The following is a 13,889-nucleotide window of genomic DNA, read 5'->3' as shown; positions in this document are numbered from 1 at the left end:
CAATTTGACCAGCAATTAAGTTTTTCACAGGGCTTAAACTGCCTGAAAATAAGATTATATATTTAAAAAGTACAACAAAGAGGAAAGACATCCTTAAAAGGTGAGGGGTGGGGGTGGGGGGTCTGGAGAGACTAAAATCCCATGTGACTACCAGCATGTAGTAATTCAAATCCCTAAGAATACTAGATAACATCTCTCTTTATCTTTCAAAATACATTATAGATAGGAGTACATATTCACAATAAACAGTACTGATTTCATATCCACTATTTCTCTTTATCCCAACTATAAGTGAAAGCCTTAAAACCTATAACTTACTGCAAAGGAAAACTAAAATAGTTAATGGAACTAAGATCACTAATTTAAAATGCAGTTTACTGATACTCAAACTGTAAAAGCCAGATTCAAACACTAAAAGTCACTTTTCAGAACAACTGACAGTCTGTTTGTCTTAACATTAAAGGGCTCCTATATCAATTAGGTAACTAGCTAAAGTTTACTCCCACATCACAAACATCCCCTACAAAACAACAACTATTTTTAACTAAATAATGTATTACAGTTCAATGGGGAGCGGGGAACAGAGGACATTCAGATTTTAGGTCAAATACTATTAAAATAGAACTGCTATATCAGAAATTATTTTATAAGTTCTGCTGATTATTAAAATATGGATAATTATTCTTGGTTTTCTTTTTCTCTATGGTATTACCTCCCATCCTATTTTTGTTCTGAAACAAATTGCTTCACAATACCACTAGCAACATAGGCCAATTTACTTATCTACCTATCTACCTACCTACCTACCTATCTATCCAGTCTTTCCTCTGAACAAACCTAATTCATTAATGTAGTCCTAAATATGTTATATAAATCCCTAAGTTATGTAAATTTTTTACATTAAATGACAGATTTCTAAATTGTAAGAGAAATTATTACTATGAAAAAGAAAAGAAAATCAGTCAACAAAGCAAATTTTATTTTTGGCCTCAACTATTTGTATATGGTAAAGAGAACAAGGAGTAAATTCTACAAATAATGATGAGTTAATGTAAAGAACTTGAGTAAGTTAGTCTATCACTTCTTAGTATGTAAGTGATAAAAAGTAGGTAATAACAAAACCAATCAAATATTCAGGAATAAGCTCATTAAGAACAGCCCCTGTAAGAAAAACTGAAAGACATAAAAAGTAGACTTAAACGAATTGGTATTTCTTTTCTTATCAATTCAACATTTGAAATGCCAGATCTTCCTAATTTATAAGCTTGATGAATTCCAATTAAAAATGCAACAAAGGGGAAAAGTTTAGGTGTAGCCCAAATAATGTGCCAAGTTCATCAACAACTACCAAGAACTCAAGTAGGCACGTCTAAATCCCCTGGGTGTCATTATCCTCTAACCAACCTGGCTCTAGAAAGTCATTTCTTTTTTATTTTGTTTTGTTTTTTAGACTGGGTTTCTCTGTGTAGCCCTGGCTGTCCTGGAACTCACTCTATTGATCAGGCTGACCTCAAACTCAAAGATCTGCCTGCCTGCTGCCTCTGCCTCCCAAGTGTTGGTATTAATGGTGTGCACCACCACTGTCCGACCCATTTCTTTTTTATATAAAAATAAAAAGCCTGAAATGTTATATCACAGATGCTAACTCTATATAAGGATTAGCTAAGCTTTATGAAATATCCAGAACCTTCTGTAAACTGCCTGCTGTCAAGCCTGAGAACCCCCGGGTTTCACAAGTAGAAAAAACAAGAGTGCTACAATTTGCCTCTGACCTCTACACGTGCCCCTAGCATAAATGTCTCCCCTCAACCCTATTCATACAACTAAAATAAGTGTAATCAAAAATATTACAGTCAATGAAATGGAGAGTATCTCCAACTAAATTGTTAAGTAGATATACTTTTCTCCAAACCGACTAATAACTTGATACAATTTTACCGCCACCCCAGGAGTTGTTTAAGATTTAACAAGACAGTAAAACAAAAAAGAAATGGTCACAAAGTACACTGCTGGTTCTCATCACTCAGGAAGTACAATGTTAAGAGACTAATCAGTGAAATCTACGTCCAAGCCAGTTGTAGTCTGTCACCTGTAATCACAGCCCTGAGCAGGTTGAGCCATAGGAGTGTCTTGAGTTTCAGAGCAATCTGGGCTGTACAGACATAGGAAAGGGGAGGAGAATAGAAGGAAAGGGGGAAGGGAAAGGGCAGAGAACAGAAAAAGGAAAGGAAGGGATATAGCCCAGTGGGTAAGAGCAATATAATTAAAAACAAATATATAGAAACAAAGATGCAAACACCAGGTTTTACCTTAAATCGCTTGTCCTGCAAAACTTTCTTGATGGCGACCAATTCTCCTGAATCACAAAGTTTGGCTTGATACACCACACCAAATGATCCATTTCCAATCACTTTAGTGTCTGTATAACTAACTTCTTGTGGCCTGTCAGGACCCTGTCCAGGAGTTGCCACCACTGTAGTCACCTTGCTGCCATCTTTATCTCCTACAGGAAGAAAGGGATTTAAAACAAAAATGAAAACTGCATAGAAATATACCAAAAAAGAAACTGCCAACAATTTATAAAATAAATATATTAAATAAATATTTAAGTATTAGCATGAAGATAGCTTAACTACAGGTAATTTAATCCATTTACAAGTTCATTCTGCTTCATTTAAATACAAAACGTGGCTTGTTGAAAACTGTCACCTATAATGCAAATGTATTGTTCTCATTAAATAATGGCATTGGGAAGGTCTGGAAGAGGCGAATAACAGGACAACAGGGAGAGGAGGTATGATCAAAGAAGCATGTGAGCGAAACTGGGAAAGAATAAATAATTTTTAAATACTACTAGTGGGAAGCCAGACATCATGGCTCATGCCTGGAATCAAGACAAGGTTATCACAAGCGTAATGCCACCCTGGGCACATACCAAGAGTCCATATAAATAAAGAAGTGCAACAAAGCTAAACCCTCCCCAAGTCACAGTTCAAATGGTGGACTCCCTTTGGGTCTGACTTTCTAACTTATTTTTTTCTAAGGTTGTTTACTGGAAGACAAAGTAAGTGATAACTAAAAAGATGTAAGGACAACAACTCCATTCTGACCATTCTGCCTTTTGGAAAGTAGGACTTTGAGATTTTGCTTTTATCTTAATCCCTTTAACAAATTAAATGTAATATCTTTGAGAAAATAATCACATGAGAAAATTAACTTTGGGTGTGGTGGTGGTGGGGGTTTTGAGACAGGGTTTCTCTGTATAGCCCTGGCTATCCTGAAACTTACTCTGTAGACCAGGCTAACCTCAAATTCAGAGATCCACTTGCCTCTGTCTCCCAAGTGCTGAAAGGAAAAGAACATGTAATTTGAGGATAACATGTAAAACAAAGCACAATAAAACCCATTCTAAATTGAGCCCATGTGTGTCTTACCTACATATACCCTCATCTCATTTACAGACCTTTCCTTACCTTTTTGCGTTGCCTCATCCTTAACAGCAAACCATAGGGGCCCCCCTTCAAGCTCAAGACCAATCTGATTGGAAGTCCACAATTGTCTCTGAATTCTAAACTATCCTAGGTTACCTATTGCCTGGTTCTCAAGAGCTTTAAACCATTCTCTTGGTGACTTCACAACACATTTAAGTTCTAGAAACTAGAACCATGATGAAATAACAATTATGACTCCCTTTTCTAGCAAATGTAACACCCATCCAATGCAAAGTATAAAAATATATGTATACAAGTTTTTGCCTCATTAATCTATATCTTTTTCTGTTTCTATTCCATCATGTAACTTTTAAGATGTCAAGTGAACTCATGCTAACCTACTGAAGAAGCAACTCCTAGCTGCTCAATAAATGAACACCCAAAATGTTGGTGGCAGACAATGACCAGTATGTAATCTATTAAATACAAAGCCTTAAAAGATATCCTTCATGCCAGATACAGAACAATGACTGAAAATTATGAATGGCTTCTTAAAAGGAAGGCCAGGTGATTTACAGGTAATCTGGCATTACATATTCAGTTTCAAGGAAAAACACTCAAAAATATATTACTAGTGCAAATTTCAAATTAACACAGTATCACATGTTGAGACAAATCAATGCCACAGTTTTATCTACAACACTATTATGTATGCTTTGAATAAATACAAACAGCATAAGTCAGCACATACACCGTGGTCCTAAGAGCTCTTAACTGCTCACTCATAACTTACAGGAAAATAAACCGGGGAGGAAGTGGGAACTGGGATTGGTATGTAAAATGCAAAAAGATAGTTTGTTTTCTTTTAAAATAAAATGATAATAAAAAAGAAAAGAATGGTTTTAATTTTAAATTATCACGTTCCATCTTTAAGAATCTAACAATACTCACCTTAATTACAATTTTTCAATTGCTTGTAAATTCTATGTGCTCCCCCCAAAAAAATATTAGTTTCTTGTCTTTTTCTTTCTTTTTTTCTTCTTCTTTCTCCTCCTCTTTCCTCCTCTTTGTCATTTTTGGGTTTTTGGAGACAGGAGGTCTCTCTACTCAGTCCTGACTATCCTGGAACTCACTATATATACAAAGTCAGCCTGGATTTTGAGATCCACCTGCCTTTGGCTACTGAGTGCTGGGATTAAAGCCTACACCACCAAGCCCAGCTCATTTTTAAAAACAGATTCACATTCTTAAAAGATGCAGAGCAGTGAGATGCAGAAAAATTAAAGAACAAAGCACTACATACTTTATTATCCAGCTATTTCAAAGAAAATAAAAATCACATGATTTCCTAAAGTCTTTTCTCTTTAGCATGAAAGTTAAAGCCATGGAATTACAATTCCATTGAACAGGTCTGCTTCCCAAATCTCAGAGATCTGATTCACAGAACAACGTAGTCCTACTTTGAAAGTAGGGAACTAGTATGACTGGTTGCAGGGCTGCACAGTATTTAAAAAAAGTATGCCTTTCTGCTGTAGGAAGACATTTCAACCCAGCAAACAGGGACCAGTTTTGAGTGGGTTCCTGTAAGCCATGCCACCACAGCAGCATCTGTGATGACCTCCCCATTTGCCTCCTCAGGTAGTACTTGAAAACCAGGAGGGTGGGTACAAACTATTAAAGACAATCAGCACTACCCTGGGTTTTTTTTTCACTGCAAGCCTAAAATTTGTTTCCTGATCGAGAAATGGGAAAAGGTACAAATCCAGTAATTGCTGGAATAGTAGAGTGGACAAACTACGAGGGCTTTATCTTTGTCTACTCAAGATCTGGTGGAAGGGCAAAGAAATGGATCTGGCTGGCCTTAAACTCCTTATAGAGACCAGCGATACTTCTTGTACTCAGAGATTCAAGAAGCACTGCCTCCCTAGTGCTATACTAACACACATAAAACAAAGAGATTCTTGAGGCCTCTTAACCTTGAGTTGTGACTGCCACAGACAACATCCAATCCCTTAGTAGAAATGAGAACATTTGCTCTATCTTCTCTGAAGCAGTTAGAGAAGCTGCAAAGAACTCTTGGGAGTCAAATCTCTGCTAACATTGTATGTCTGAAGCACACGAGGAGCAATGGCTCTCAGGTTATCCATACCAACTCAATCCTAGAACTTTTATTCGAAAAGCATCACACTTTTCTGACTGCTTTATTCAGAGTTTAACTTAAAAAGACTGTTAACCTGTATTCAAAAGTGAGCCAGGCGTGGAGGCGCAAGCATTTAAAACCAGCACTAGAGAGGCACAAACAAGTGGATCTGAATTCCAGGCTAGTTTTGTGGATACATATAGTGAGTTCCAGGCTAGCTAGAGCTTTGTTGAGAGACCCTGTCTCAAAATAAAATAAATTAAAAAAAACAAACAAACAAGACAATAAAGTAAGATTTCTTTTGAAGCAAAGAAAGAATTTACAGCCAATTGAAACAGTAATTAAGATGAACCCAATCAGATTTCTGAAGCTGGAACATGAGTAACAGTGTTGAAGAACACAACAAGGTAATAATACTGGGAGGAAGTTGACAATATTACTGCACTGGCAACTAGCGACTGGTGTGCCAAGCATGTCACCAGTGGCACTGGCATCAGCTGACTTGGCAATTGCATAACAACCATATAAACTAATATGGTGTTTTCCCAGATAACTTCCCACTTCACTGTTTTGTATTCTTTAACATTAACATAAAAATGAAGACATAGTATGTCTCCTATGCAAATAAAAAATGAGTTGAGTAAGAAAGACTCGCTTCTAAATTTTAACACACCGCTTTGTGGTACCTCTCCTGCACTGTACGTCCTAGCTGTGGCCTAAAGACTCATTTCACATGCTTTCCCACTCCTATAGAAGGAGAAAGTCTGGTAACAGTCAGTGGAAGGATTGGCTCCAGAGTGGGAGAAGTATCAGAATACAGAACAATCTTTAAAATTTCCTACCCTTACCTACTTACCCCTGGTATTTCCAAATGGAGTTTGGCAACATTATGCCCTGAAATGTCTACTTCCCAAAAGCAGGTGAAAAATAAAGCTCTGAACACTAGACTCTGGGACATCCAAAGAATTCAACATTAACCACTAAAAGATTACTTTGTACAGTGGGACAATACTGACATACAGAACTCAGAATCCTCATGAAAAACTAAAAATAACAAATCTGTTAATTAGAAAAAAAATAACTACTTTATTTAATGCTAAATATCTTAGAATACACGGACAGCATAACTGTCGAACTAGTTATATGACATACACCATTAAAATAAAATTGGTCTTCAAGCGCTGTCACCGTCTCTGGGGTAGAACAGCAGAACTATGGCAATTAGTAGCACAGCTCCAGGTCCTCTCTCTGACTCTTGGATTCTTCTGTGACAATCAGAATCTGGTCACATGGTACACATTTCCTGCTATAATTAGAACAAGAGAAAGGTGTATGCACCTTCCTGCTTTTATCATTGTAAAGAGATCCTCAACATATCAATCACAATAGATCCCTCACAAAAATAATGGAAAGATCAAATGCAATGTAACAACTGCCTTCCAGCCAGCGAGAAAGTCCAGCAGACAAAGCCACTGCCATCCTAGTCGAATGCCCTATCCAGAGGCAAAGAACCCATGCTGGACAGCCATCCTCCCTCTGCCTTCCATTCCTGCAGACGGAACATGCTCAGGTTCATCTCTCTCTCTCTCTCTCTCTCTCTCTCTCTCTCTCTCTCTCTCTCTCTCTCTCCACACACACACACACACACACACTATATATATATATATATATATATATATATAAAATAAACTTTTAAAAACTTACTTAAAAAAGAAAGGACTATCTCTGATTGGAGACTGTTAAATATAGAATACAAATGTAGAGCGAACATCCAAAAATATCAAGTGCCTATCTCAAGAATAAAAGTCTGAGACCCTAGCCCTGTCATTTTAATTTTATGTGAAGTGATAAATCTTAAGGCAACCTTTGTTTACTTAACAAAGTCTTTTTTTCCTTCTTAAAGAGGCCAGTTTTCAAGATTCAGAGCTAAGAAACAAGTGAAAGACATTTAACCACGAAGCTTTTAAAGACTATTACCAAGTCACACAACCCAAACAAATGGCCCTGAAACTGTCCGTCCATGTCCCGGGCTGCTCTAGTGACCTGAAGCAGGAAGCGGAGTTGGTAATGCATCTGTAAAAATCTCCCTTTGCCTCAAGAACATGGCCTTGATATTAAACACCACAAACTGAAAAGACTGCCACAGGCCATCTGGGGCTACACAGAAAGAACCATTTCCACCTAAGAACATTACGATGTAGAAAAACAACACTACCTATTATTTCTCGATCATGAAGAGAAATAACAGTAATTTTCAAGTAAGACTATAGTTGTCAGAAAAGGAAACACTAACTGTAGTCAATCTCTATCTTAAACAACTGACTAAAGAACAACTATTAAAGCAAGACGCTCTCCCCAAAACACAAACCCGCTCAGAAACATGAACAACAAAGGAAAATCAAAATTCAAAATGAGACAAATTCTAAAACCTCACAGTGAAAACAAAATTCCTACTCTTTTTCTGGGACTCTCTAGACCACAGCGCAAATTATTCATGGGCGCTGGAGCAAATGAAGCTGAAGAAGAAAGAAAAGGAATACCAGGAAATCAGATAAAGCAATCAATTCTAATTAGCAATAACATTTTTAAAAATTCTAGGGCAATTTGTAAGTAAACCCTTTATTTAATTAAAAAAAAAAAAGTCAGACCCACATAAGCCTATCGATATAAAGCAGTAGAGAAAATCAACCAAGCAGAAAACAATCGACTGAACTCGCTTCTGTAAAGGGCTAACCTGTGCTGCACTGTGCTCACTCACCTCCTGCAGCGCTGGTTCTAAACACACAGCAGGAGTACTCTGCGCTGCCAACTGCCTACCACGAAATACTGCCTGAAACACCCCGATTCGCACTGAAGACTACTGGACATTATGAACTACAGTCTTTTTTACTATATGTACCAAGTTTTCTGCTCTTATAGAAACAGCTTAATTACAGAAAACAAGGACTTTTCTTCTTTTCTACATCCCTCAACATGTATTATATTAGAATGTATATATTATATTAGAATTTTTTTTAACTGTTGTTGAAGCTAGAGAGATGGCTCAGCAATTTAGAACAAGTGTTGCTCTTGCAGAGGACCTAGGATTGATTAAGTCTCAGAACCCACGTGCTGGACTTACAATTACTAGCTGTATCTCCAGTTCCAAGGGATCCAACACCCACCCTCTTCTGTTATCTGTAGGCACCAAGCACACACGTCATGACATACATACATGCAGGCAAACAGAGATCTTGAAAACAGACAGTTTTAGAAAAGCACTATTCAGTATCCCACAATTCCACTGCAAGCTCACAGCACAGGTCCAGAACACTATGACAGCGAAGTCACGGCACAAGAGTTTGAAGCAGGGAATGTAACTGCACGCATCCTAGTGTTCAGCCACTTTCTCCACTCTTACACTCTAGCCTCCCCAGTGTAGGGGATGGGACAACCTGCAGAAGATGGGTCTTCTCCCCTCAATCACCATAATCCCCACAGATTTATCCAAAGGCTCATTTCTGGGATAATACTAACGCCTGCTATAAGTGACAACACTATGTCAATGTGCTTCTATCATTCTGCCCTGTGTATTTATGCAGTATTCTCAGCACTGACCATCATAAAAGCAAACTATTCTACTCTGAAAACTTGGAAGCAGGAGGTGCAGCTCAGTGGCCATGTGCTCACCTCGCACACAGAAGCCTAATCCTAGTACTACAAACAAAAATTCTGAAGTACTCAGGTAGCACCAAATATTCACGGATTTAATTATTTATGTAAAAATAAACAAACATCCATTCAGCGTGCAAATTTGATTTTCTCTTTAGTAAGTGGTAAAACTATACTTAAAGAATTTTCTGAAATACATTTGATTTTTTAAAGATTTACTTATTTATTATGTATACAATGTTCTGCCTGCATGTGTCCCTGCAGGCTAGAAGTTGGCACCAGATCTCATTACAGATGGTTGTGAGCTACCATGTGGTTACTGGGAATTGAACTCAGGACCTTAGAAAGAACAACCAGTGTTCTTAACCGCTGAGCTACCTCTCCAACCCCTATACTTGACTTATTAAAAGTAAATGTGTGATATAATATATATATATATTTGTTTTAGAATTATAAATTTCATTGTTTTCAGTGTCTATGTGCACTCTTGTTTTGGGGGAGTGGTTTCTGTCCCAGCACTCTGGGATCTAGGGACTGAACTCACATCACAAGGCTCGTACATTAAGTGCTTTTACCTACTTGGCAATCTTGCTGGTGCCCTATACCTATTTTAGACGGTGATACACCTGCTGTGGCAAAAAAAAAAAAAAAAAATACAAACAAAAACCAGTCACAAGAAAATGTTTAAGAAGGCCAGCTCTAGGAGACCCTGCAATCATTACCACCTAGGTCATAGCAGACAAGGAATACACTTTCCCTGGTGGCCTAGCAGAAGGATTGCTGTGACTGGTACAAAAAGGACAATGCCATAACTGGTATAAGCACAAACCCTCATTTGTATGAAAGATTTCTTGTGATTGGTCAAAGTGCCCCTTTCACCAATCAAAGTGCCTATATATGAAGACTATCTGGCTCACTTTTTGAGCCAACTAATATACACTCCTGTGTTGCCTTCCCCTTATGTTGCAACATTAGGCTCGGTGAAAACAACTTCTCGGATGGGCTTTTCTTGCCTACTTCTGTTAGAGAAAACTGAGCTGGAAGTAGAAAGAGGGCAGTAGTGGCATGAGAGACAGGAAATGGCCACAGCAGCACTGGCCGTGACAATGTGGTGGCAGCAGCAGTAAACCAGCTAAGAGGCTACAGAGTTTCCAGTTGCTTTGACAGCAGCAGATGAGAACGATCCACCAGCTGAATTGGAAAAGCAAGCCAAACCCACACCTGCCTTGGTACGCAGCAGAGGCGTGGAGCTGCACAACTGCCCAGCACAGACAGACAGCAGAGGCAGAGCTCAACAGTTGCCAAGCAGAGTTTCATGCACCGTGGAGAGGCCAGGTGCACCGACAGTTACAGGAGGGGTAGGCTACAAAATGGGCTGTGGCCCAACAGCCAGCGGAAGCAGCAACAAAAACCAAGACAAACAATCAAACTAAGGCAGTGGTAGCTACCTCCCAAGTGGTGACAGTCATGATAGTGACCAAAGCAAGCTAACCAACTGCTGCTCTGAAGGGAGGAGACACCCAAAACTTAGGCCCCTAAGCTGCAAAGTCAGCTATCTTGAAAGGCTGAGGAATTCTACAGGAACCATAACTATTGTAAAACTAACTGTTCCAGTAAATAGAGCTACACGAGAGCTATATATAAGACACTAGAGGGTGCTACCTACTATTTTTACTGCGTGCCTGCTGCCACTGCTGTCAAACACTAAGACACAGGAAAGGTGGCCAAGAACAATACTTGAAGACCTTCTCCTTGCCTGCCCAAGTTCCAAGTATAACAAAGGACCTCAGCCAACTGATGGATAACGCCACGTCCTGGAGCATCCACTCTACCATAGCTGGCTATCTGTAATACAGCAGGGGGCTGCTTCAAAGGATTCTTGTGAGGAATGCTAACACTGGCAAGTAGCATTGGCTTTTCTGTTTGTTTTTAACAGCACAATAACTTATATTCTTTGCATTCTGACTTACTGAACAGAAAAGAACAAGACCCCCCCCGCTAAGCTTTTACCTCTGTCTGTGACGACTGCAGTGCTTATCACATGTTCTATACTTAGTAAAAGCATCAGCCCCTCACTTCACTAGGAGCTGTTATGGAAACAGAGGTTATCTTCATCATTTCCCTTCTGCTTATTATTAGCACAGGGCTGAGGACAATGAAAGTGCTCAGCAGACGTTTGCTCCAGGATTTACCAAGACCGTTCCAGCAGTTAGCGTCTGAGAACTGACTACTTTACTTTTCCTATGCTTGCCGCTGTCAGATCCAGATCCTGAGGGGAAGCATATAAATGCCTTTACAACAGTAAAATATAATCCTAGACTTACTGAAAACAGGTCAGTGTTTGCCACACATGGGTTTAACACAGGCAGGATAGTTATTCTATTCCAACACATGCTACGGCTTTTGCTATTAAGACAACACAACGCTCTCCAGGTTCAAAAACCTAACTGTGTTCAACAAAACTGAAAAGTTTAATTATTTCACGAAGAGTCTGGTAACAGAACCCTCTAGCTACCCAAGATTTTACTTGGAAATAACTATACTTGTTTTGAGCTAGTCTTAATTAACTTACTTTTATCTTCTCTTAAAGTATAACTGTACTTTAAAATAAGCAACAACCCCAAAACGAGAATGAACTATACTAATTTAAGTCTAAACTTCAGTATTATTTCACTAAAAATCAGAGAATCAAGCATATTTCTGTTTTTTCTAGCTTCCATGAACTAGAATAGAACCAAGCCCAAATGAATAAACACTCCACTTGCTCTAACCCACACTTGAAATAATTACAATTCAGATTTTAGAAGCAAGTACTGACCACTGGTATCCAAAAGATCCGCATGGTGCGCACTAGGCACTTTCACAGCCTGTACATGTTTTAAGACTTTATTTATTACGTATACTGACCGTGTCGGTTCACAGAGCAAAGCCACTAGTGTCTCTCTCCTGAAGCTGCGCTGGAAGAGATGCTTCCTGGGTTCTTAGTAAATAAAAAGCCTGAGAAGTATGGCTGCTGATTCGATAGTGGGTCGTGAAGGAAAGTATGAGGACACACTTAACAGAACATCTCCCAGATTGCTTACCACTTGAAAGTCAGAAGCTAGGAGAGACATAACGGTAGGAGACAATCTTTGGATGGCCCAAATGAATACTTTGACCCCTTTCAGATATTGTCATCTCACTCAGTTATTTCAGTTGGACTTACAGTCGATAAGAGGTGAAGAGCTCCAATTAAACAACTTATTTGTAAAATCTGGCAGTTTACCACGCTACATTAAGAAAACAATGTCGATGAGTGAGATGAAAACACATATGCTGCTTTAATTTTTAAAAATCATCTAAGCTGAGACAGTAAGAGAGATCTGTGTTGCCACTTTCCCTTCTGCAGCATCCTTTTCTCCTGACGACTGTCTATGACAGTCTTCAAAGTAAGCTGTAAAGTATGCAGGAAAGGGAAGAAAATCTGTAGTAAAAGGTAGCTACGGGGGGTGGGGGGGTGGCACATGCCTTTAATCCCAGCACCCGGGGAGCAGAGGCAGCCGGATCGAGGCCAGCCTAGTCTACAAGAGCTAGTTCCAGGCCAGGCTCCAAAGTCACAGAGAAACTCTATTTTGAAAAACCCAAGAGTTCAACACAGTAGCTGGAAGCACGGTAGCACAAGCATGGCAGCAGGGGCTGGAAGATGAGAGATCGCCGTTCATCACAAACATGATTTAGAGGGACCTAACTGGAAGCAGAGTGAGGCTATACAATCTCCAAAGTGGCCTCCAGTGATAGACTTCCTCCAGCAAAGGTTGCACCACCTAAATCTCCCTGACCAGCACCACAAACTGGGAACCAAGTCTGCGGGAGACACCTCATAGTTTAACTACCACAATGATAATTTCAAACACTTGGTGTTCATTCAATTTACTTTCACCTTCCAATTGTTAATAAGTTACAGGTCAGAAAAAGAAATTATTTCAATCATTACTCTCATCCACAAACTGCCTATGATATTTTATCTTGCAAATTACCAAATGCATAGTTTCCAATTGTCCAGGCTAGTTTTATGTCAACTTGATACAAGATAGAGCCATCTAAAGGAGGGAACTGCGATTAAGAAAATGCTTCCATACAATCCAGCTATAGGGCATTTTCTTAAGTAGTGATCCATGGAGGAAGGTCCAGGGCTACCCCTGGGCTGGTGGTCCTGAGTTCTATAATAAAGCAGGCTGAGCAATCCAGTAAGCAGCACTTCTCCATGGTCTCTGCATCAGCTCCTGTCTCCAGGATCCTGCCTTGATTAAGTTTCCGTCCTAACTTTCTTCAACGAAAAACAGTGATGTGGAAGTGTAAGTCAAATAAACCCTTCCCTCCCCAAGTTGCTTTGGTCATGGTGTTGCATCACAGCAATTGTAACCCTACGACATGAATTCAACAGTGTCTTTGATTTAAGAAGTTTCAACTTCAATATGGTGGGAAAGTGATATACATTCAGTAAGCTATACTTTAAGGCTACTATTTATGTACCATTCTCTTCTGTACTGTTCCCACAGGGGCAGCCTCCCAGTCACAAAGGGAAACAAACACCACTCTACAGTGTTCCATATCACCAAACTAAGGGAGATTAAGTGTATTAAATGCATTTCAAAATATTCAAGGTTTTATCAAGGGATACAACAAAA

The 13,889-nt window shown here is 39.1% G+C and overlaps 1 protein-coding gene across 2 annotated transcripts in view; it reads right to left on the bottom strand.

The window, feature by feature from the left end:
- The window catches only part of Gsk3b (glycogen synthase kinase 3 beta), a 148,905-nt gene that overhangs the window by 89,308 nt on the left and 45,708 nt on the right, over positions 1–13,889 (bottom strand). For both annotated transcript variants that reach the window (XM_057764199.1, XM_057764200.1), the window contains exon 2: positions 2,310–2,503. In XM_057764199.1, coding sequence (XP_057620182.1) covers positions 2,310–2,503 — 194 coding nt within the window. The remainder of the gene's footprint in view (positions 1–2,309; positions 2,504–13,889) is intronic.

Source organism: Chionomys nivalis, chromosome 3, assembly GCF_950005125.1.
Source record: "Chionomys nivalis chromosome 3, mChiNiv1.1, whole genome shotgun sequence".
Lineage (NCBI taxonomy): Eukaryota > Metazoa > Chordata > Mammalia > Rodentia > Cricetidae > Chionomys > Chionomys nivalis.
This window is presented reverse-complemented; position numbering and strand designations above follow the sequence as displayed.